General features: G+C 42.0%; 1 protein-coding gene across 1 annotated transcript in view; it reads right to left on the reverse strand.

Annotated features, from left to right (window-relative positions):
• psip1a (PC4 and SFRS1 interacting protein 1a) overlaps positions 1-26376 on the reverse strand; it is a 67237-nt gene that overhangs the window by 23055 nt on the left and 17806 nt on the right. The window contains exons 5-9 of the mRNA XM_059970130.1: positions 23967-24026; positions 22997-23063; positions 13505-13583; positions 3356-3593; positions 782-900 (exon numbers count right to left, since the gene is read on the reverse strand). Of these exons, the coding sequence (XP_059826113.1) occupies positions 782-900; positions 3356-3593; positions 13505-13583; positions 22997-23063; positions 23967-24026 (563 nt within the window). The remainder of the gene's footprint in view (positions 1-781; positions 901-3355; positions 3594-13504; positions 13584-22996; positions 23064-23966; positions 24027-26376) is intronic.

Here is a 26376-nt window from a genome sequence, read left to right on the forward strand (position 1 = left end):
GATGTCACAATTTTCCTTTAATCCTATGTCCAATAGATTCTTTGATCTCCTTCTGGCTCACAAAGCAACAAGAGCCTCCTTTAATCCAGTGCTATTGGTCACAGGCCTTCAATCCGAAAAATACCTCCACAACTACCTTCTGATTCCTTCCACCAAGCCAATTCTATATTCGACTGGCCAGTTCACTCTGGATCCCATGTGATTTTACCTCCCAGATTGGCCTACATGTATGACCTTGTCAAAGGCCTTGCTAAATTCCACAGACATTTACTGTCCTGCCCTCAACCCTCTTTGTCACTTCTTCAAAAATTTCAAATGTGAGAGGCAATTTCCTTTGCACGAAACAGTGCTAACTATCCTTGCCTTTCTAAATGCAGACAGGTCCTATCTCTCAGAAGCTTTCCAGTAACTGTCTCACCATTGACAACAGGATTACCAGCCTATAGTCCCCTGGCTTTTATTTGCACCCCTTCTTAAATAGCAACACCAGCAGAATCTTTTCTTGTTTCCTCATAATTCCTAGGATCTGATAAGGCCCGAGAGATTAATCCAACTTTATCTGCCGTAAGACCACCAACACCTCTTCCTTCATAATATTGTCTAACTCTTGTAGGCACATGGCAAAGAAACAATGGACAAATCATTTCCACCTTGGGTATAGATCTCTAGCTTCAGACAGGGTACTACTGAACAGTACCCACATATAACTTTCAAACAAAAACCTTTTCAACAATGAATAATTAATCAATAAAGAGGAGCGTAATAAAAAAATGACACCTACTCATCTTTCTTATTCTCTTCCACTTTGCGCAGCTTTTCATCTTGCTCCTTATCATTCTGCTTTTTCATTACGTTTCGTCTATTACCGACTTCCCATTTTATCTTTTTGTTTTTCTCTTCCTTTTGATGTAGTTGAAGTGTTGTAGATGAGAAATTTAAAGATCCAGTGAAAAAGTGTTAAAAACATACTGTATAATTTTCTATAAAAGTTTATAATTAACAGATTTAATGTTTATCATAGTTCTGCATGGAATGCGAGATACCTGTATATCAAAAATATGCCAACATCGCATGGGAAGCTAAAAATTCTAAACTATAAAATGAACAACTCCACAAATCAGCAACAGCAGATTCTGATTCTACGAATGAACTGGTGCACAATAATCTAAATGCTCCTGAACTGTTGTGATTGAAATTGAGAGCAGGGAGCTAAAAGAAATGATGCAAAGGTTAAGTTAATACACAATTTTAAAATAACCGAAGTATGAAAATTTAAAAAGGTATTTGTTAAAACCTAAAATGAAATCAATCTTTTATCAATGTATCTTGAAACATAACAGGAAATGATTGGCCACATTTTAAAGCTCTACATCTTAGAAAATACTTGTAGATATTTTTTTTAAAGTATAAGTCTAAATTTAAAAAAATATTAGGACCCTAAGCCCCCTTAAGAACATCTTGATTTTTCAAAAAAGTAACTGCTCAAAACTTCAGTCAACATCCTCAAACGATCTGAATTGCAAACACCTTTCAAGATTAAAAAATATTAATTGATTCATAGCAAATATCTGACAGGGTTTCAGAAATGTAAAACAAGAACATCAAGTCAGGCTCCAGACTTTCTGTGAAGGCCATTTAGTTGTCAATCTACCTCGCGGATCATGAACAAGATACACAGTTACCAAACCTCCCCTTTCCTTCAGTTTAATGAAAGATGAACACCATGAAGAAAGGTCTCCAAAATTGGGAAAAATTATAATCTGGAGACACAAGACTGCAGATATTGGAATTTTACTCACTTGTTTCTAATACCTTCAGCTCCTAACTCCACCTCCTCCAAACAGAATACAGCCCTTGTCCTTGCTTACCCATGAGCCTCTGCATCCAGCTTATCCTTCAACATTTCTGCCACCTGCATGAGATACCAGCCACATTATCACGACCCTATCCCTCTCTGCTGTAGGGACCACTCCCTCTGACTTGTTGATACATTCACACCTTCCCACAGACCTCTTCTTGACCCCTACCACTTTGCTCTGCAGTAGCAGAAGGTGGGAGACGTCCTTACATCTCCTCCCTCACAACCATCCTGGGGCCTAAACAGTTCTTCCATATGTTTGACGTGGACTTTCTCCAATCTCAACAATTGAAAACTCCTCTACATTGGCAGGACAGTGTGCAGATAGGGTAGCTGTTTCATGGAGCACCTACCATGGTGCAAAATGGCCACCTGGAGCTCCCATTAGCATGCGATTACACCTGCCCTTCCAAACTGACCCATCCATTTGTAAGCCATCTATACTGCCAGGGTGTTGCCCAATGCAAATCAGAAGATCAAAATCTCAAATCCCATTGGGTAGTCTAGGCCACTGAATAGTCCGTGCCCCAATGAAGCACGACTTAGACAAATTGGAAGAATAGGCAAAAAAGTGGCAGGTTGAAAACATTTCGGTAAAAGGAACTAAAGTGCAGACTTATCTAAATGGTGAGAAAATTCAAACACCAGAGGTACAAAGGGACTTCAGAGTCCCCATGCAAGAATGGACCAATTCTACTCCTAATTCTTATGGTCCAAGATTAAGATTTAACCCTGCCCTCCTGTGGCTTATTTCCCCCTCCCTCTCCTACTTCAGATCTTCATCCAGTCTTCCAGAGTTAGATATGGCTAAAGGGATCAGGGGGTATGGAGAGAAAGCAGGTACAGGGTTCTGAGTTGGATGATCAGCCATGATCATACTGAATGGCGGTGCAGGCTCGAAGGGCCAAATGGCCTACTCCTGCACCTATTTTTTATGGTTCCCATTTCATCCCCTTTCCTTTAAACCCTCGTACTCCCAGAACCACCTTCCCCCTCCTCGACCCACCACTCACTACATACACAGTTTACTATAAACCCTTATCAACCTCCACACCGCCCCTGCCCCTGGTTTCATATGCCAGTCCTCTTAACCTTAATGATACCCATTATCACCTCTTTTACATCTTTTACCAGTCCAAAAGTAGCAGCCTCTTCCTTTCCTTCCAGCAGCTTTCTCCAACCTTCACACTGCTCTCCCTCCACATGCTTCCATTTATAATTCACATGTCACTGTCTCCCAACTCCATCCCTACTCCCCTACCTGACAACTTGCCTGTCATCTTTCACTGCCATCTCAATCAACTCAAGACTCTTGGCCCACCACTCCTGTCCTTCTCCTTGCAAGTGCCACCTTGCCTCTGCACCCAGTCCTGATAAGGATCTCAACCCGAAACATTGACAATTCCTTTCCTCTCACATTGAGTTCCTCCAGCAGGTTGCTTGCTGCTCTCAGAACTCATTCTGCTCCCCATACTTTAGAAACTGGTTGGTACGTACTTCATTCTGTGGTTCTTCTTCTGACTCTGAAGTCGACTTGGCTTTGATATTCCTCCTCCTCTTGGGTTCTGCAGGATCCTTCTTCCCTTCCTTTTTAACCAGTTCCTTTTTTGGTTTCTCCATGTTTTTCTCCTCTTTTTTCTCTTCCTCTTCCTTCACTTTTTTAAGCTCTTGTTGCTTCTTTCGTTTCTCCTCTGCAGCTACCCTCTTCTCATCAGCTTTGTTAACATCATTTTCACTAACAGTACATACAAAGCAGTGGTCAAGTACAGTTTAAAGGCAAGCACAGGAAATTGCAATCATAAAATAGACATTTGTAAAGGTATCTTTTCATTATCTCTCCTAAAATTACAGTTACCGTTGGAGCTGAATCATAAAATGAGGAAGCACATTACCCACAAAAGTAACCAGGGTGGAAAATTGTAGAACTCCTCCAAAATAGCTTGGTGGTAGAAGGCAATATGTTGAAGTGGAGGGTTGTCTTTTTTTCCCCAAATTGACCAATTACATACAGAAGGGAATAATGCACTGTTCTCTACTGTTTGGCCTTTTGCTGCTACAGCCCATCCACTTCTAGGTTCAATGTATTATGCATTCAGAGATCCCTTCTGCACACCACTGTTGTAATGCCTAGTCATTTGAGTTACTGTCACTTTCTAGTCAGCTTGAACCAGTCTGGCCATCCTCCTCTGACCTCTCTTATAAGCAAAGCTTACAGAACTTATGCTCACTGGAAGTTTTTGTTTCTTTTTCACACCATTCTCTGTAAACTCTGGAGTCTGTTGTGCATGAAAATCTCAAGAGATCCTCAATTTCTGAGATATTCAAATCACCCCATCTAACACCAACAATCATTCTACAGTCAACATCACTTAGATCTCATTTCTTTTGTTTGATCTGAAGAACTGAACCTCTTGACCATGTCTGCATGCTTTTATTCATTGAGTTGCTCGCACATAATTGGCTGATTAGATATTTGCATTAACCAGGTGTGCCTAACCAAATGGTTAATGGTTTGGATAAGAATGAGGGTCTTGTTAATGAAATATTTTTTTTTCCAAACCCGATTGTGGCAATTGCCGGCACTCTACCATGGACATGGTGAAAGTAAATGCAACAGCAACTCAAGAGGCACTCAGACAGAGGAGTTGAACTGGCAGGGAACAGGAGTTGAGATAGTGAAAGCAAATATAACAGCAACACTCTAAGAGGGAAGTTGAACAGATAGGGAACAGAGGGATAGACCATGTGCAGGTCAATGTACAGGCAGTCCCCGGGTTGCATACGAGTTCCGTTCCTGAGTCCGTCTTTAAGTCGGATTTGTATGTAAGTCAGAACAAGTATATCCGGTATTATTTAGCGTCAGTTAGTCAAACGTTTGTGTTCGTATATAGTATCTATTTTACCTTTCTATGCATATAGAACACTTAAGAAACGTATGTATTCCAATAATGAAACCATTGTGTTGCTCAAAAAAAATCAGTCCAAAAAAAAAAAAGCCAAATTAAATCCATTGTGATTTGAAGTTGTAAAATAATAAAAACTGAAGCTTCCAAGGAGGGTGAATACATTTTAAAGGCACTGTACACAAAGGACCCAGCACTGATCCCAGCAGCATACCACTCATCATAGGCTTCCAGTCAGACACAAGCATCTACTACCACTCTCTGCCTTCTCCTGCTGTCAATGTTCAATCCAATTGACTACTTCATCCTGAATGCCAAGCAACTGAAACTTCTGAACCAGCCTCCCATGTTGGACTTTGTTAAATGATTTGCTAAAGTTCCAAAGCACGCTGTTTTCCCTTTCATGTCCTCCTCGAAAATCTCTAACATTGGTTGGACATAGGTTGCCATGCACAAAGCAATTGATTATCTCTGCTCGGGCTGTGTCTTTCTAAATACTTTTGTAATATCCTGGTTAAGATTTCTACTGCTATGCTGTGAGGTATTTTATTTTAGCTATTTCCTATAAAAGCTATGTGTCCTGCTCGTAAGTGTGTTTTGGCCATGTTGTCCAACATAGGACTGTTGTGTCAGCCAATCAAGAGTGGGACAGCATGGAACATTCTTGAGAGCTGGACAGGAAGAGTTTTCTGAAGGACAGTAGACCAGTTTGGGGTCTTTTGGTGGAATGTGCAGAGAGAAGAGCACAAGGGAAGACGTCTGGAGGATACTATCTGCAAGGAGTGCTTCGCGAGGCGGAGGATCCCAAGAAGGGAAGTTCTACCTTTGGTTGGTGAGGAGAATGCAGCACCATGAGTAAAGCTACTCTCAGTTGCCACAGAAATTACCTCCAGTGTATTTCTGCACATTTAGACTAGTTTAACTGTAATGGGCCCTTTCTCTGTTAACTGCTTGATAAAGTTGAAAGTTGGTAAATATACTTTATAATTTTATGCTGATATAAAATCTGTTATTTCTGGGCTACCAATAACTCTGTATGGACAGCATTTACACAGCATTCACTCAAATTGAGTTCATTTAATCGGAACATCCTGAAGCTCCTGTTAGTTGAACCCCAAATCATGCTGCCCTGAGACGTGTATTGCTTATCAAAGGCGGCCTTCTCACCACTGAGGGGTGTTGCTGTTGTCAGAGCTAACTAACGAGTCACGTTGGTGTACAAACCCCAGTGACAGGGTTGCACTTAGATACCCTTTTCCCTTACAACACTTTCTAATAATTTACACAACTGACGTCAGGCTCGCTGACCGATAGTTTACACAACTGACGTCAGACTCACTGGCTGGTAATTTACACAACTGGCGTCAGGCTCACTGGCCGGTAATTTACACGACTGATGTCAGGCTCACTGGCCGGTAATTTACACAACTGGCGTCAGGCTCACTGGCCAGTAATTTACACAACTGATGGCAGGCTCACTGGCCGGTAATTTACACGACTGATGTCAGGCTCACTGGCCAGTAATTTACACGACTGGCGGCAGGCTCACATGCCGGTAATTTACACAACTGACGTCAGGCTCACTGGCCAGTAATTTACACAACTGACGTCAGGCTCACTGGCTGGTAATTTACATGACTGACGGCAGGCTCACATGCTGGTAATTTACACAACTGACGTCAGGCTCACTGGCCAGTAATTTACACAACTGACGTCAGGCTCACTGGCCAGTAATTTACACAACTGACGTCAGGCTCACTGGCCAGTAATTTACACGACTGATGTCAGGCTCACTGGCCGGTAATTTACACAACTGGCATCAGGCTCACTGGCCAGTGATTTACACAACTGATGGCAGGCTCACTGGCCGGTAATTTACACGACTGACGCCAGGCTCACTGGCCAGTAATTTACATGACCGACGCCAGGCTCACTAGCTGATAACTTACACACAACTGACGTGAGGCTCACTAGCCGATAATTTTCCAGTGTTTTCCTGGAGCCTTTCTTAAGCAACGGAACTAGTGAGCTATCCTCATTTTATATATCTCTGCTGAGTCCCCAGTAATTTCTGCACTTGTCTCCCACAAGGCTCAAGGGGAACACCTTGTCCAGCCTGGGGTATTTCATCCATCCTAATTCACCTCAAGACAGGAAGCTTTCTCCTCGATAACCCAGATATGGTCCATGACTGTGTCTATCTCCTGAGTAAATACAGATGCAAATTATTCATTTAAAATCTCTCGTAGCTCTTTTGCCTCAGTTCATACAGTTGCAAGAACAGTTTGTGAACCCTTTGCAATTACCTAGTTTTCTGCATTAATTACTCAAAATGTGGTCTGATCTTTATCCAAGTTGCAATAATAGACAAACATAATCTGCCTAAACTAATAACACACAAACATAAAGAAGGCCTGGAAGATCATTGGGGACACCAGTCAACCCAACTATAACTACTTCAGCTGCTTTTGTCTGGCAAATGGTACCACAGCATTAAAGCTAGCACCAACAGGCTATGGGACAGCTTCTTTCCACAAGCCATTAGATTTAATAAATTTGCATATCTGTACGTTGTGACAGAGTCATAACGCAAAGATTTTTACTCCCTCATACTGTGGGATGGATGTAAGATTTAAATAAATTAATACCCATCATTACTGAGTACACCACTTAAAACAATCACAGTTTAGGTTCAAAAAAGTATGTGAGCCTCTGGGGTAATGCCTTCTGCAACAGTAATCAATGACATGAGATTGGTGGTGTGGGTTGTAGAGGTACACTCCCTGACCTATAAAAAACACATTCAAAGCCTGCTCTTCTCAACAAAGATCTGTTTGTGTATCATATTCCAATCAAAACAACTTTCAGAGGACCATAGAAGTGTAGAGATGCACAAAGCTGCAAAAGGCTACTAAAGACCTCAAGTGTTCATCAGTCCACAGCAAGAGAAATTGTCTACAAATGGAGGAAACTCAGCGCTGTTGCTAATCTCGCATGGAATGTGTGTCCTGCAACGAGCACAATGCGCAATGCTGAAGGAGGTGAGAAAGAATCCAAGGGTAACAGTTATGAAGACCTGCAGAAATCCCTAGAACTTGCTAAGGTCTCTGTTCATGTGTCCACTATAAGAAAAACAGGGAACAAGAATGGTGTTCATGGAATGACACCACAGAGGAAACCACTGTTCTCCAAAAAAACAGCAACACATCTCAAGTTTGCAAAAGACCACTTAGATGTTCCACAATGCTTCTGGGACAAAGTTTTGTGGACAGATAAGACAAAAGTTGAACTTTTTGGCAAAAGTGCACACTGCTGTTTGCAGAAAAGGACACTGCACACCAACACTAAAACCTCATCTCAACTGTGAAACATTTTGGGAGGAGCATCATGATTTGGTGCTGTTTTGCTGCCTTAGGGCCTGGACAGCTTGTAGCCGTTGAGGGAATAATGAACTCAAAACTGTTTCAAGACATTTCACAGGATACAGGTCCGTACCTGAAGCTTCATATTAGTTGGATGATACAACAAGACAATGATCCGAAACACAAGAGTAAATCAATAACAGAATGGTTTAAAAAGAAAGTTCTTGTTTTGAATGGCCAAGTCGGAGTCCAATCCAGTTCGGATGCTGTGGCAGGTCCTGAAGAGGGCTGTTCATGCAAGGAATTCCAGAAATATTGATCAACTGAAACAGTTCTGTATGGAGAAATTATCTTAAATTCCTCCTCGCCGCTGGGCAAGTCTGATCAGCAGTTACAGGAAACATTTGGTGGAGGTTATTGCTGCTAAAGGAGGTTCCACGAGTTATTAAATACAAAGGTTCACATACTTTTTCCAGCCTGGACTTTGAATGATTAAACAATGTGTTCAATAAAGACATGAAAAGTCCAATTGTTAATAGTTAAGGTAGATTGTGTTTGTTATTGTGACTTAGATGAAGATCAGATCACATTTCAGTCGTCACTTTTTATTGTCATTTCAACCATAACTGCTGGTACAGTACATAGTAAAAATGAGACAATGTTTTTCAGGACCATGGTGTTACATGACACAGTACAAAAACTACACTGAACTATGTAAATAACACAAAAAAATCTACACTAGACTACAGACCTACCCAGCACTGCGTAAAGTGCACAAAACAGTGCAGGCATTACAATAAATAACAAACAAGACAATAGGGCAGTAAGGTGTCAATCCAGGCTCTGGGTATTGAGGAGTCTGATAGCTTGAGGGAAGAAACTGTTACACAGTCTGGTCATGAGAGCCCGAATCCTTCGGTTCCTTTTCCCAGACGGTAGGAGGAAGAAGAGTTTGTATGAGGGGTGTGTGGGGTCCCCGAGGTAGGGGCAGGGCTCTGCCCGGAATGTGTCGGGGATGTTTGTGTAAACAAGGTCCAACACGTTCTCTCCCCTAGTTGCAAAATCCACAAGTATTTATGAATATTTAATCAGTACATCAAGCAATTGCAAAGGGTTCACAAACTTTTTCTTGCAACTGTAAGTCCTCCATTTGTACCATTGCCCCTGCACTGCTGCAACTGCCCCATGTGATGACTTTGGTTTCCTGATCGCGAGTTTCTAAACTCAGATGATAACCTTAACCCCTACCCAATATAGATAGCTTCAGGTAACCTCTTAAAAAATATTCTTCATGATGTTCTTTAACCATTCCTAATAAGGATTGTTTTTGAATAAGATAATTAATATTCTTTGTTTAGCTCCTCGACATAAACAGATACCAGTCTTCAGTTTTTAAAATGTAAAAAACACAAGACCATAAGATATAGGAGCAGAATTAGGCCAGTTGGCCCATCGAGTCTGCTCTGCCATTTCATCATGACTGATCCACTTTTAACTTGTGGACCAGTCACATCTTTCTCCATAATTCCATTAACTTCATTATGATCACTATATCTGAAGTATTCACTCCTCCTTCTCCTCCTGTCACCTGTCCAGTCTCATTCATTAAAAGATGATCCAGTATTGCACTCTCTCTAACTGGGATGTCTACATTACTGATTAAGGTAACCTTCCTGAACACATCTGACAAACTCTATCACATCCAATCCTTTAACAGTATGGGTGTCCCAGTCAAAATACGGAAAGCTGAACATGTGATTCCAGAAGCTAGCTGCTATCTCCTACAAATTTAGTCTTCTAAATCCCGCCAACTAATGAGAGGTGTATAATATAGTCCCATTAACATTGCTGGAATCGATGAGCTCTCCAGTCTCCTCTCCGAGGAGTGCCATGATATTTTCCCTGTTAAGTAATGCTATCCCTCCCCCTTTAATACATCCTCTGTTATCACATCTAAAACTGAATCTTGGAACATTGAGCTGTCGGTCCTGCCCCTCCAGTAACCAAGTCTCACTAATAAATACATCATAACCCCACGCTCTAAGTTCATCTACCATACCTAAAATGCTCATTGCATTAAAACAGATGCAACTCAGACATTAGTTCTACCATTTAAGGATGAGGTTTCAGGATACCTGGAATCTAATGATAAAATAAATCAAAGTCAGCATGGTTTCTGTAAAGGGAAATCTTGCCTGACAAATCTGTTAAGAGTTCTTTGAGGAAGTACCAAGAAGGGTGGACAAAGAAGAGGCAGTGGATGTCATTTACTTGGATTTTCATAAGTCGTTTGATAAGGTGCCACACAAGGTGTTACAGGAAAGATACTGGCATGGATAGCAGAATGGCTGACAGGCAGGAGGCAGTGAATGGGAATAAAAGGGGCCTTTTCTGCTTGGCTGCCAGTAACTAATGGTGTTCCTTAGATGTCAGTATTGGGACCACTACTTTTCATATTGTCAATGCTTTCGATAATGGAATTGATGGCTTTATGGCAAAGTTTGCAGATGATACGAAGATAGGTGGAAGGGTAGGTAATGCTGAGGAAGCAATGCGATTGCAGCAGGACTTTGACAAATTAGAAGAATGGGCAAACAGGTGGCAGATGGGATACAGTCAAGAGAGGATCTGCAGATGCTGGAAATCCAAGCAACACACACACAAACTGCTGGTGGGACTCAGCAGACCAGGCAGCATCTATGGGAAAAAGTGCAATCGACGTTTTAGGCTGAAACCCTTCGGCATGGAAACCAGAGTTGGGAAATGCATTTTGGTAAAAGGAACGATTGTGTGGGCTATTATCTTTGTAGTCTTAACATCTACTTTCTCCACTGTCACGCCACTTGCTGTCCTGTCACATGGAGGCTGGTCCAACCCCATAAAACTCTAGTTTTAACATCCTGAGCAGAAGCAGCAAACCTTCCCGCAAGGATATTGGTCAACCTGGTAGAGCCACAACTAAGTGGCTTCTTACCGTATTCCACCAATATTAGAGAGAAGCTGCCCATCATTCTCCCTCAGAATCTCATGTGGGACTAGATTCAGCATGGAAATGGAGAGAAACTACTTTTCCCAGAGCAGCGTATTTGTGTGTTAAATTTATTTAAGGAACAGTTAAATAGATTTATGCATTCAGAGGGAATTACGGGTTATGGGGAGAAGTCAGCTTGGTGGAGCTGAGTATATAGCCAGATCAGCCTTGATCTTATTATTAGTGGAGCAGGCTTGACAGGTCAGATGGCAGACTCCTGCTCCTATTTCCTATGTTAGGCTAAATTGGAAAGAGACACACTCAGGGAAATGCACAACAGAGATGTGGATGTTGTGTTTGGAGTACCTGCATAGTTTGTCTTATTGAGGCAAGCTGAAGGAACTGTGGATGACAAGAGATTGTCAAGAGGAAGAAAAAAGCTTACTTGAAGTTTGAAAAGCAAGGATCCGATAGGGCTCCGGAGAGTAGTAAGGTAGCCAGGAAGGAGCTTAACAAGAGACTTGAGAGAGCTAGGAGACGTGCGAAGGCCTTGGTAAGTAGTATTAAGGAAAACCACAAGGCATTTTACACATATGTGAAGAACAGAAGGATGACTAGAATGAGGGAAGTACTGATTAGGGACAGAAAAGGATGTACCTGGAGTCGGAGAAGAAAGGGGAGATCCTTAATGAATACTTGCCTTCAGTGTTCACCAGTAAGAGGGATCTTGACGATCCTGAGGACAGCATAAAACAGGCAATAAGCTAGAACATGTCGATAAGAATGTGAATGTACCGGAACTTTTGTAAAGCATTAGGATAGATAAGTCGCCCCCCAGAGGGAATCGATATAACCCAAGTTACTTTGGGAAGTGAGGAAAGAGATTGCCTTTAAATGATGATCACTGTATTGCTGGCCGCAGAAATAGTACCAGACGACTGGAGGGTGGCACATTTTATTCCTTTGTTCCAGAAAGCTAATATGAATTACCCTGGGAATTATAGACCAGTGATTCTTGTGGGCATCTTATTGGAGGGGATCCTTGGAGACAGGATTCACAAGTATTTGGAGAAGCATCATCTGACCACAGCATAGCTTTGAGAGTGGCAGGTCATGCCTTACAAAACTAACTGAGTTCTCTGATGTGACAGAACATATTAATGAAGAAAGGGCAGTCCGTGTGGTGGATCTCCCCATGGTAGGCTCATTCAGAGTCAGGAGACACGGGATCCAGGAAATCTTAGCTGTATGGATTCACAATTGACTCGCACAAAGAATGCAGAGGGTGGCTGTTGATGGTGCGTATTCTACTTGGAGTTCAGTGACTAGTGGTGTTCTGCGGGGATCTGTTCTGGAAGCCCTGTTCTTTGTGATCTTTACAAATGACTTGGATGAAGAAGTAAAAGGGAAGGGGTATTAAGTTTGCAAGTGATATGAAAGTTGGTGGTGTGGTGGACAGTGTAGAAGATTGTCAAGGAGTCCAATGGGATATAAGCAGGATATAGAATTGGGCTGAGAAACAACAGATGGCATTCAACCCAGAAAAATTTGAAGTGATTCACTTTGGAAGGTCAAATTTGAAGGCAGGATTAATGGCAGAATTCTTATCAACATGGAGAAACAGGATCTTAGGGTCCAAATCCATGTTAAGAAGCCCCATGCTGACCTTCATTTATCAGGGGATTAAGCCACAAGGAAATGTAGCTCTATAAAATACTGGTCAGTTCTTGTCACCTCATTATAGGAAGGATATGGAAGGATTAAAGGGTGCAGAGGAAATTTACCAGGATGCTGCCTGGATTAGTGCATTTTCTTATGAAGATAGGTTGAGCAAGCTAGGGTTCATCTTTTTAAACATTGTGATGGATGCACAGAATGTGGTGGTAGAGGCAGTCACATTAGGGACACTCAAGAGAGACTTAGACTCATGCATGATAGGGAAAAAAAGGGCAATGTACAAGAAAGAGTCATATTGTGCTTAGAACATGTTAAAACTTCAGTACAACACCATGAGCCAAAGAGCCAGCACTGTGTTGTAAAGTTCAATGTTCTCTACGTTATTTGACCTTCTCTCAACCAGTATCACTTTAAAAACGATTACACTCCTATTCTGAAATTGCATGTGAATTGGTTGTCTTTTTCTTGCATTATGTCAGTGATTGTATTTATGATTTATTAATTTTGAAAACTGTGTTGGCATGGCCCAAGGTCATGAGAGGCTATATAAACCGATCATTTTTAAAAGCAGTTAAACTTCCTAAGAATAAAAGTAGAGAATGTTCCCATTTTCAGCAATACAGTAATATTACTTAGATTAGGGTCATACTGGACGATTAAACCATTAAAAAGTTACATTCATTAACTTAGAAGGCCTTCAGTGGCAAATGATTCACAGATTAACATCACTAACCTTTCATCGCCTGAACGTGGCGTTATCACCACTACTTTGGGCCGTCTTCCTCTGGGCTTCGGAGTCTTCACTTCAACTGCTGAAAACACAAAGCACAATGTGCACTTGAGAGATGTAACACTCAAAAACACCATAGCAAAATATTCTTCCAACACATAAATCACTTCAGCAAATTTAACTCTACTCAAAAATTACATACAATGCTCTTTTGGGGCTGCAGAGTGGAGATAACAGCACATAACGTGCTTCTTAGTTCTATAACTTCACATTAGAAACATAGAAAACCTACAGCACAATAAAGGCCCTTCGGCCCACAAAGTTGTGCCGAATATGTCCCTACCTTAGAAATTACTAGGCTTACCCATAGCCCTCTATTTTTTCTAAGCTCCATATACCTATCCAAAAGTCTTTTAAAAGACCCTATTGTATCCACCTCCACCACCGTTGCTGGCAGCCATTCCACCCACTCACCACGGAGTAAAAAACTTACCCGACATCTCCTCTGTACCTACTCCCCAGCACCTTAAACCTGCGTCCTCTTGTGGCAATCATTTCAGCCCTGGGAAAAAGCCTCTGACGATCCACACAATCAATGCCTCTCATCATCTTATACACCTCTATCAGGTCACCTCTCATCCTCCATTGCTCCAAGGAGAAAAGGCCCAGTTCACTCAACCATTGTTTAAAAGTTAAAATATTAAGTATGACTTTGGTCTAAGAACAAACAAACAATCACACAGAGAGCAGATTTTTCCAACTGATGCAATAACACAATATCGGATTCATTAACATTAATGTTAATCTTGTAATTAATATTTTCAACTTTAAGACACCAGCATCTACAAATTAAAGTGTAGGATCCAAGTATCACTCTTCCTTTAGGAGTGGTTTGACTCTACTGTTTAAAGAGCTCACTCTGATTCCTCCTTGGTCTTTTGAACAGCAGTCCATTGAGAACAAGCCATCAGCCCTTTGACTGTCATGCAGGAACCCCAGCAAAGAGCACTTTAGCAAAGACCAGGAATGAAGGGGTGACTTGGCAAGGAGGAAAGACATATTGTTCCAATTCAAAAGGTGGGGAAAACATGACAGAAAACAAGACTAATGAATCCCATGTCCAAAGGGCAAATTCATAGATGTCTTGATTAAAAAAATGAAGTTGTGGGGAATCAAATATAAAGGAAATTAAAATACACTCAGTGGCCACTTCATTGGTACCTCCTGTACCTAATAAAGTGACCACCAAATGTCTATTTGTTTTCCTCTGCTGCTACAACCCATCCTCTTCAAGGTTCCACAGGTTATGCATTCCACTGTTGTAATGAGAGATTATTTGAGTTTCTGTTGCCTGTCAGCTTGAACCAGTCTGGCCATTCTCCACTGACCTCTCACAACAAGGCATTTTTTTGCCCACAGAACTGGCATTGAGTGGATGTTTTTTGTTTTCCTCACTATTCTCTGTAAACTCTAGAGAATGTGTGCATGAAAATCCCAGGAGATCAGCAGTTTCTGAGATACTCAAACCACCTCATCTGGCACCAACAATCATTCCATGGTCAAAGTCCTTGATCACATTTCTTTCCCATTCTGATTTTTGGTTTGACATTTGAACACCTGAACCTCTTGACCATGTCCGCATGCTTTTACGCATTGAGTTGCTGCCATATGATTGGCTGTTCAAATGTCTGCATTAATGAGCTGGTGTACCTAATAAAGTGGCCACTGACTATAGAAATTGTTTCAGAAAGGTTCACTTTTTCTTTGTTAACTTTTTTGAAAGGACAAACAAATAAGGAATGGGTATCAATTAAGTATTTTACAATGGATACACCACTGATGGAAATTAAATTGGAGGAGATAGGAAAATGTTCAATTTGGATTTTTCTAAAAATGGAGCAAGAGTCATGCCTACTGATTACAGCTGCAGGTGAAACAAAGCACGTCAAGTTACATCATACAAATTCTCAAAATGAGGATTAGAATGGAACAGATGGAATTCTACCGGGTAATATCATGTAATTCACATGGACACAAACATATTTAATAAGACCACATGATCATAAGCCCATCGAGTCTGCTTCATCATTTCATGGCTGATGCATTATCCCTCTCAACCCCTTTCTCATGCCTTCTCCCTGCAAACTTAGGCGCACTGACTGATGAAGAACCTATCAACCTCCACTTTAAATATACTTCAAATAACTTGATAAGACCACAAGACATCAGAGCAGAATTTATAGAAAGTAAGAACAAGGGGACTGATAAACTTGGTTATTGAAAAAATATTCACTAGCAATGAATAGTCAATGTATTAAATAATTACACCCTAATTTCTCCTTTTCTCCTTGGACTGGTGGAGGACAAGATGTGAACTGATAGAAGTGTATAAGATAATGAGAGACATTGATCGTGTGGATAGTCAGAGGCTTTCTTCCCCAGGGCTGAAATGGTTGCCACAAGAGGACACAGGTTTAAGGTGCTGGGGAGTAGGAGATGTCAAGGGTAAGATTTTTTTAATGCAGAGAGTGGTAAGTACATGGAATGGGCTGCTGGCAACAGTGGTGGAGGCGGAAACAATAGGGTCTTTTAAGAGACTTTTGGATAGGTACATGGAACTTAGAAAAACAGAGGGCTAAGGGTAAGCCTAGTAATTTCTACGGTAGGGACATGTTCCACGCAACTTTGTGGGCTAAAGGGCCTGTATTGTGCTGTAGGTTTTCTGTTTCTATGTAATAAAAATTCAGATATCCCTACACATTTTACAGCTCAACACTCCTGACACTCAGGATACTGAAAAGATTTGTTACTTGGACTCAGAAAAGAATAAGCAAAATAATTTAGGTAGAGTGATCAGACAGTATGACGCTGTTGAGACACAGCAATGCCTTACTAGCAGCAAACAATTCTATTAACTATTCTAATGATCCCATCTTTCTGGACAACCATCACCACAATCAATAGTGTAAAACTTCCCTTTCAGAGTTGTGCTTTTGAACCGCCTATATGACCTGACATTTTTGTGAAGTGAACTGGAGTCGCAAAGGTGCAGTGAGGTTGCAGCAGCACAGATTGAAAAGGTTGGGTTTAGGCCACATCCAGGAGACAGGGCCTGAGATGTTTGACCACTGCTGGTGCGGACTTGAGGCCGAAACAAAGTAGCAGGGCCCAGGTCCAGGAGCAAGGAACAACCTGATGTTTGCAGATTTCAGCACTGGGCCAGATTCAAAAGGTCAAGGTGTTGGGGCCAGAGTCCAGTGTTCAGCTCACTGCTCTGTGAGCTTCACTCATTTCTGCAGTGAATCGAGGCTGTGACCTGCAATTAATGGTCTCCTGTAGCGATGAACTAGCTTGGTGGCTGTGGATTCACTTTCATGAACTTCAGTTCTGAGCTTTATTTTTGGTTGCACGACTTGTTCTCCCCCTCCCCCCCCCCCCACTTTGGGTGTTTGACGGCCTTTTTATGAAGAGTTCAATTGCGTTTCTTTGTTTTGTGGTTGCCTGTAAGACTAATCAAGGTCTATATAGTATACAGCGCATACTTTGATAATAAATATATTTTAATGAGGAACAATATTGTCACCTAATCATGCCATCACTGGGTACATTATGAAGGAAAATCATGTTGCATTTCAGATTTAACCGATGTTGGGAACAAAGAACCAATTAAACATGCTCTATGTTGGGTACAAGAAATTCAAAAGCTCTTTACTTCCTCTGCATGTATTATAGACCAAAATGAAAGAGATTAATCAATTGCAGCAAACAACATTCTGACATCCCGAAGGTGATTGGACACCCGATACAAATGCAAACTGCACTGACAAACCAGTTAAACAGAAATCTGTTAAAGTTCAGGGCAAAGATCAATTCTGACACTGTCTATAAGGAGACTGTACGTCCTCCCCATGAACTCGTGAGTTTCCTCCAGGTGCTCTGGTTTCCTCCCATGTTGTAGGTTAACTGGTCATTGCAAACTGTCCTGTGATTCAGCCAGGGAATGTAGGTGAGCTGCTGGGCGGGGTGGCTCTTTGGGCCTGATGATCTCTACATCAGGAGTTCCCAACCTTCTTTATGCCATGGACCAACCATTAAGCAAGGGGTCTGTGGACCCCAAGGTGGGAACACCTGCTCTAAATAAATAACTGTACCTTGGCAGAAGAAAATCATCTAATAATTTTCTTACAGTAATAACCAGAAGACCATAAGATATAGGAGCAGAATTAGGCCATTTGGCCCATCAAGTCTGCTCCACCATTCAATCATGGCTGATCCTTTTATCCCCTCCTTAGTCCCACACCCCAGCCTTCTCCTCATAATCTTTGATGCCGTGTCCAATCAAGAATCTATCAAGCTCTGCCTTAAATGCACCCAATGACCTGACCTCCACATCGGCCTGTGGTAATAAATTCCACAAATTCACCACCCTTTGGCTAAAGAAATTTCTCCACATCTATTTTAAATGGAACCCCTCAATCCTCGAAGCTGCGCCTTCTTGTTCTGGAAAACATCATCATGGAAAACATCCTTTCCACATTCTACTCTGTCTAGGCCTTTCAACATTTGAAAGGTTTCAATGAGACCCCTCCTTATCCTTCTAAATTCCATGAAGTACAGACCCAGAGCCATCAAACATTCCTTGTATAATAACCTTTTCATTCCTGGAATCATCCTCAGAACCCCCTCCAATGCCAGCACATCTTTTCTTCGATGAGGACACCAAAAATGTTCGCAATGCTCAAGGTGAGGCCTCAGCATTACATCCCTGCGCTTGTATTCTAGACCTCTTAAAATGTTAACATTGCATTTGCCTTCCTCACCACTGACTCATCTGCAAGTTAACCTTCAGGGTGTTCTGCAGAAGGACTCCCAAGTCCCTTTGCATCTCAGGTTTTTGGATTTTCTTCCCATTCAGAAAATTGTCTGCACATTTACTTCTACTACCGAAGTGCATAACCATGCATTTTCCTACATTGTATTCATTTGCCACTTTCTTATCCATTCTTCTAATCTGTCTAAGTCCTTCTACATCCTACCTGCTTCTTCAACACTACCTGCCCCTTCACCAATCTTCATTCAACTGAAAACATGGCAACAAAACCATCTATTCCATCATCTAAATTATTTATGTACAGCATAAAAAGTGGTCCCAACACTGACCTCTGCAGAACACCACTAGTCACTAGCAGCCAACCAGAAAAGGATCCTTTTATTCCCTCTCACTGCATCCTACAAATCAGCCAATGCTTTAACCACGTTCATAACTTTCCTGTAGTACCATGGGCTCTTAACTTAGTAGCATCATGTATGGCACCTTGTCAAAGGCGTTCTGGAAGTCCAAATATACTGCATCCCCTTTATCTATCCTACTTGTAATCTCCTCAAAGAATTCCAACAGGTTTGAGCATGCAAGATTTTCCCTTAAGGAAACCATGCTGACTTTGTACTATCTTGTCCTGTCAATTATCTTGTCAATTACCTCATCCTTAACGAATGACTCCTGCATCTTCCCAACCACTGAGGTCAGGCTAACTGGTCTATAATTTCCTTTCTGCTGCCTTCCTCCTTTCTTAAAGAGTAGAGTGACATTTGCAATTTTCCAGTGCTCTGTGATTTTTGAAAGATCATTTCTAATGCCACCACAATCTCTAATGCTACTTCCTTCAGAACCCGAGGGTGCAGTTCATTCAGTCCGGGTGACTTACATACCCTTGGGTCTTCCAGCTTTTTCCAGCACATTCTCCCTTAGACAATAGACAATAGGTGCAGAAGTAGACCATTCGGCCCCTCGAGCCTGCACCGCCATTCTGAGATCATGGCTGATCATTCACTATCAATACCCAGTCCCTGCCTTGTCCCCATATCCCTTGATTCCCCTATCCATCAGATATCTATCTAGCTCCTTCTTGAAAGCATCCAGAGAATTGGCCTCCACAATCTTCCGAGGCAGTGCATTCCACACCTCCACAACTCTCTGGGAGAAGAAGCTCTTCCTCAACTCTGTTTTAAATAACTGACCTCTTATTCTCAATCCATGCCCTCTGGTACTGGACTCTCCCAACATCTGGAACATATTTCCTGCCTCAATCCTATCAAATCCTTTAATTATCTTAAACGTTTCAATCAGATCCCCTCTCAATCTCCTCAATTCCAGCGTGTACAAGCCCAATCTCTCCAATCTCTCTGCGTAAGACAGCCCTGCCATCCCAGGAATCAACCTAGTAAATCTATGCTGCACTTCCTCAATTGCCAGAATGTCCTTCCTTAAACCTGGAGACCAAAACTGTACACAATATTCCAGATGTGGTCTCACCAGGGCCCTGTACAAATGCAAAAGGACATCCTTGCTCTTGTACTCAATTCCCCTTGTAACAAAGGCCAACATTCCATTTGCCCTCTTCACTGCCTGTTGCACTTGCTCATTCACCTTCATTGACTGGTGAACTAGGACTCCTAGGTCTCTTTGCATTTCTCCCTTACCTAACTCTACACCATTCGGACAATACTCTGCCCTCTTGTTCCTGCTTCCAAAGTGGATAACTTCACATTTATTCACATTGAATGACATCTGCCAAGTATCTGCCCACTCACCCAGCCTATCCAAGTCTCCCTGTATTCTCCTAACGTCCTCTTCGCATGTCACACTGCCACCCAGTTTAGTATCGTCAGCAAACTTGCTGACATAGTTTTCAATGCCCTCATCTAAATCGTTGACATAAATCGTAAAGAGCTGTGGTCCCAATACAGAGCCCTGTGGTACCCCACTAGTCACCTCCAGCCAGTCCGAGAAACACCCATTCACTGCTACCCTTTGCTTTCTATCTGCCAACCAGTTTTCTATCCATGTTGAAACCCTGCCCCCAATGCCATGAGCTCTGATTTTACTCACCAATCTATGTGGCACCTTATCGAATGCCTTCTGAAAATCTAGGTACACAACATCCACTGGCTTACCCTCGTCTAACATCCTTGTTACACCCTCAAAAAACTCCAACAGATTAGTCAAGCATGATTTGCCCTTGGTAAATCCATGCTGGCTCGGCCTAATCCTATTTCTGCCATCAAGATGTGCCACTATTTTGTCCTTAATAATGGACTCAAGCATCTTCCCCACAACTAACGTTAGGCTAACAGGACGATAGTTCTCCGTTTTCTCCTTCCCTCCCTTCTTGAAAAGTGGGATAACATTAGCCACTCCCCAATCTTCAGGAACTGATCCTGAATCTAAGGAACATTGGAAAATCATTACCAATGCATCCACAATTTCCTGAGCCACCTCTTTTAGAACCCTCGGATGCAGACCATCTGGACCCGGGGATTTATTAGCCTTCAGTCCTACCAGTCTACTCATCACAGTTTCTTTCCTAATGTCAATCTGTCTCAATTCCTCTGATATCTTATGACCCTGGCCCATCCATACATCTGGGAGATTGCTTGTGTCCTCCCTGGTAAAGACAGATCTAAAGTATGCATTAAATTCTGTTGCCATTTCCCTGTTTCCCATAACAATTTCTCCCAATTCTTTCTTCAAGGGGCCAACATTGTTCTTAACTATCTTCTTTCTCTTCACATAGCTAAAAAAGCTTTTGCTATCCCCTTTTATATTCCTGGCTAGACTGAGCTCATACCTGATTTTTTTCTCTCCGTATTGCTTTTTTAGTTAAGATCTGCTGTTCCTTAAAACTTTCCCAATCATCTGTATTCCCACTCATCTTAGCCCTGTCATACTTCTTTTTCTTTAATGCTATACAATCTCTGACTTCCTTTGTCAACCACTGTGGCCTCTTCCCCCTCTTTGAATCCTTCCTTCTCATTGGAATGAACTGCTTTTGCATCTTTTGTATTATGCCCAAGAATATCTGCCACTGCTGATCCACTGTCTTTCCTGCCAGGGCATCCGCCCATTTAACTTTGGCCAGCTCTTCCCTCATGGCTCCGTAGTTCTCTTCCCTCACACCCTTTAACATCTGACACACTGCTAGTGTCTTCCACAGTAAAGACTGATGCAAAATACTCATTTAGTTCATCTGCCATCTCCTTGTCCCCCATTATTATTTCTCCTGCCTTATTTACTAGCTGTTCTATATCCACTCTCATCTCTTGTATTTTTTTTACATACTAGAGAAAAGCTTTTGCCATCCACTTTGATATTGTTTGCTAGCTTGCTTTCATACTTCAGCTTTTCCCTCCCAATGATTCTTTTAGTTGCTTGTGCAGTGGTTTAAGTTTCCCAATCCTGTCTTCCAGCTATTTTTTGTTTTGTTGTATGCACCCCCCTTTTGTTTTTACATTAGCTTTAACGTCCCTTGTCAGCCACAGTTATACTATTCTGCCATTTGAGTATTTTTCCCATTTTTGGAATACATCTATCCTGCACCTTCTTCATTTTTCCCAGAAACTCACACCAGCGCAGCTCTGCTGTCATCCCTGCCAGCATTTCCTTACAATTTACTTTAGCCAACTCCTCTCTCATACCACTGTAATTTCCCTTGCTCCAGTGAAATACTGCTAAGCCAGACTTTACTTTCTCCCTCTCAAATTTCAAGTCAAACTCAATCATGCTGTGATCACTGTCTCCCAAGGGTTCTTTTACCTTAAGCTCCCTAAATCACCTCCAGTTCATTACATAACACCCAATCCAATATAGCCCATTCCCTATTAGGCACAATGACAAACAGCTCTGAAAAAGCCATCTAGTAGGCATTGAACAAACTCACTCTCGAGATCCATTTCCAACCTGACTTTCTCCATCAACCTGCATGTTGAAATTTCCCAGGACTCCCATAACATGGTGTTGTTAGAGTTAACTCTCAAATTAGTCAACTCTCCCCTAGAGAGTTGACTAATAATGAAAACAATTTGTATATTTCCAAATCCAAGCTAACAAATCTTAGAATTAAATGCCAAATAATTTATTCTGGTAAGCATTTTACAACTCAGAACTCTCTGCACCAAATAAAGATCATACAAAGCAACATACAAGTCAGAACAGGGGTTCCCAAATTTGCTTATGTCATGGACCAATACCCCTAAGGTTGGGAACCCCTAAGCTGAAGAAACTCATGGAGGCATCTTTGGAGGGAAATGAATAAAGATAAGACTTCATTTAAAAGAAGGCAAGAGGGAAAGAGTCTTTTGAAAAGGTGGAGGGAAGAAATGGAACAAAAGCTAGCAAGCAATAGGTGGATCCAGGTGAAGCAGGGTGACAGGGAGATGAAGGAAGGGAGAGTGGAGATGGGGACAGAAGTTGGGAGGTGATGGGGGGGGGGGGGGGGAGGAGGTAAAAAAGGGCCATAAATGATGGTATCTGAAAGGTGGAGCATGAAATCAAGGGAGGGAGATATGGAAGCAGGTGCAAAGGGTAGCATAAAACTGGCTGCAAATACCAAAGATCCTTTAATTGCTTTGAATGGGAAGTCTGATATACTTCAGAGACATTTAGTCAGATGCAGATCTGTTCAAACATGTTCTTCTCATGGTTTGAAGATTACATACCTTGTTTCTTTCTCTTAGCACTATGCTTCTCAGGCTCAGATTCTGAACCAACTTCTACCTGTTCAATCTATTATATAAAAAGAATTATAAATTTCAGATAAAAAAGTCAAACAAACATACAAAGACTGTAAACATGACATGTAGAACGTATTTCTTTACACTATTTCTCACTGCACATAACTTACAGTTCACTTCAATATACAAAGAACAGCTAGCACAGGACTTTCACCCCCCCCTCCCCCGCCCATGCGTTTCCATCCATATGTAGAGATGAGTAAGTCACATCTCAGGGCTGCAAAGGAAGGGGAAGAAGCACCAGCTCGAAGATTAACAGGTGGAAAAGGCAAAGGCCTGAAGGAGGAGTCCGATAGGAGAGGAGATGGGGAAAGGAGTGGGGCCAGGGAGGGAGATGGGGAAGAGGAGGAGGGGCACCAGCCTACTCCCCTGCTGATCTATCCTTCTGTGGCCTCTTGCAATGTTACAAGAGCAAACGTCAGGTTGAGGAACACCACCTCATTTTCTGCATGGGCACATTGTAGCCTTCCTGTCTCAATAGCAAAATCACCAACTTCAGGTAATTTGCTTTTTGTTAACATTAGAATTGCCCCTCTTCTGTAACATTATAAGTGTTTCTCTTTCCACTGACAGTTCCTGATCACCTAGGAATTTTCTACAGTTCTCATCTGTATTTCACAGCTTTTACATGTCCCCTTGTTCTCTCTTTCCAACTTGCTCATCATGACAGCAATCGTGGCCTTGCTATCAGATATTCCTCCCATGCTTTCTGCAATTTAAATTTCCCAGTCCTGTTGAAGGATCTTCAGCTCAACACATTGACTCCACTTCTTTTTCCACAGATCTTCTGAGCTGTTTCCAGCATTTTCTGGTTTGTTTGAGTATCTGCACTTGCAGGACCAAACAAGCACTGACAAATTCTTAAACTAAATGATCTCAACAAAATAATGTATACCTTTCTCTTCCTTCCCCTCTTCTTTGGAACGTGGACCACTGCAGCTTTCTTTGAAGTTTCCTATTAAACAGTAAATGCATCAAAAGTCACAAGATCATCCATTAAAGTAACACTTGCATTAAAGTGCATTTCTCCCCACAGAAGGAGTTATGATGTATTTATATTAATGAAGCACATTTAGAATAGAGCTGCTATAAATCAAATATCCTAGAGGATTAAACCTGTTAGAACTCAAATCGACAATATTTTTTTGCTATGACAATGTTAACAGGCAGATTACATATTTACCTCTAGTAAAACAAAGACATGGCATGCTACACAGTGGCAATGAGAATCTTAAGCAGCAGAATTCTTGGCTACTCAGGATAACCAATAAGGGTGGCCTGGTAGCTCAGCAGTTAGTGTAATATTATAGCAGGTTCAATTCCTGGACTTCTCTAGTGCCTTTAACACCATCCAGCCCAGGATCTTAAGGCACAAACTAACGGAGATGGGAGTAGACTCACACATGGTGGCTTGGATAACAGACTACTTGACAGACAGACCTCAGTATGTGCGGTTGGGAGACTGTAAGTCTGACACGGTGGTCAGCAGCACAGGAGCGCCGCAGGGGACCGTGCTCTCTCCGGTCCTGTTCACCCTGTACACATCAGACTTCCAATATAACTCGGAGTCCTGCCATGTGCAGAAGTTCGCTGATGACACGGCCATAGTGGGGTGTGTCAGGAATGGTCAGGAGGAAGAGTATAGGAAACTGATACAGGACTTTGTGATATGGTGCAACTCAAACTACCTGCGTCTCAATATCACCAAGACCAAAGAGATGGTGGTGGAATTTAGGAGACCTAGGCCTCATATGGAGCCAGTGATCATTAATGGAGAATGTGTGGAGCAGGTTAAGACCTACAAGTATCTGGGAGTGCAGTTAGACAAGAAGCTAGACTGGACTGCCAACACAGATGCCCTGTGCAGGAAAGCAGAGTCGACTGTACTTCCTCAGAAGGCTGGCGTCATTCAATGTTTGTAGTGAGATGCTGAAGATGTTCTATCGGTCAGTTGTGGAGAGCGCCCTCTTCTTTGTGGTGGCGTGCTGGGGAGGCAGCATTAAGAAGAGGGCCGCCTCACGTCTTAATAAGCTGGTAAGGAAGGCGGGCTCTGTCGTGGGCACAGAACTGGAGAGTATGACATCAGTGGCAGAGCGGAGCTACGGTCAATCATGGAAAACCCTGAACATCCTCTGCACAGCACCATCCAGAGACAGAGAAGCAGCTTCAGCGGCAGGTTGCTGTCAATGCAATGCTCCTCAGACAGGATGAAGAGATCATTACTCCCCAACGCCATTCGGCCCTACAATTCAACCACCAGGGGCAAGACATGTTAAAGTGCCGGGGTTAGGACTGAGCTTAAGTTACCACTCAATGCACTTTAGTAAACTATTTAAGAACTTTTTAAAAGCTATTTATTAATGCTTTTTGGGAGGGTGATTTTAGATGCATATCATATTTATACTGAGTTAAATACTGTAGGTAATTAGTTTTGCTACAATAAGTGTATGGGACACTGGAAAAATGTTTGAATTTCCCCTTGGGGATGAATAAAGTATCTATCTATCTATCTATTCTGCTGCCCCCTATAAGGTTTACATTCTCCTGTGACAGTGTGGATTTCCGAGGAACTCCAATTTCTTCCCATATTCCATAAAACATAAGGATTAGGTAAGTGCTAGAATCACCATGACATTTGCAGGCTGCCCCAGCTCATCCTCAGACACAAACAACGAATTTCACTGTGTTTTGATGTACAAGTGACAAATAAAACAAATCTTTAATCCAACAGCAACAAGATCATGGAATCCATGCAAGGTCAAATATATGCTGGTTGGTAAGTTAATAAACTACTGTAAACAACCTCAATGGCCATCATTCAATAGCACTTACATCCACTGTGATGGAAGAGCTTTAACACTCCCAACCTTTCTGTCATCAGCAAATTTACTAACCCACCCCTCTACTTCCTCATCCAGATCATTTATAAAAATCACGAAGAGGCGAGGTCCCAGAACAGATCCCTCCGGAACACCACTGGTCACTATCTCCATGCAGAATACGAACCACTTACAATCACCCTCTGCCTTCTATGGACAAGCCAATTCTGGATCCACAAAGCAAGGTCCCCTTGGATCCCATGCCTCCTGGATGTGCTGGTAGTTTTGAGGAAGTAGACAGACTATAGAAGGACAGATAGGAAGAATGGGCAAGATGGAATACTGTGTCAGAAGTGAATGGTCATGCACTTCGTAGAAGAAAGAGTTCACTACTTTCTAAATGCAGACAAAATGCAAAAGAAACTGGCACAGAGGCTTGGGAGTCCTTGTGCAGGATTCCCTAAAGGTTAATTTCTAAGTTGAGTC

Source organism: Hypanus sabinus, chromosome 5 (assembly GCF_030144855.1).
Source record: "Hypanus sabinus isolate sHypSab1 chromosome 5, sHypSab1.hap1, whole genome shotgun sequence".
Lineage (NCBI taxonomy): Eukaryota > Metazoa > Chordata > Chondrichthyes > Myliobatiformes > Dasyatidae > Hypanus > Hypanus sabinus.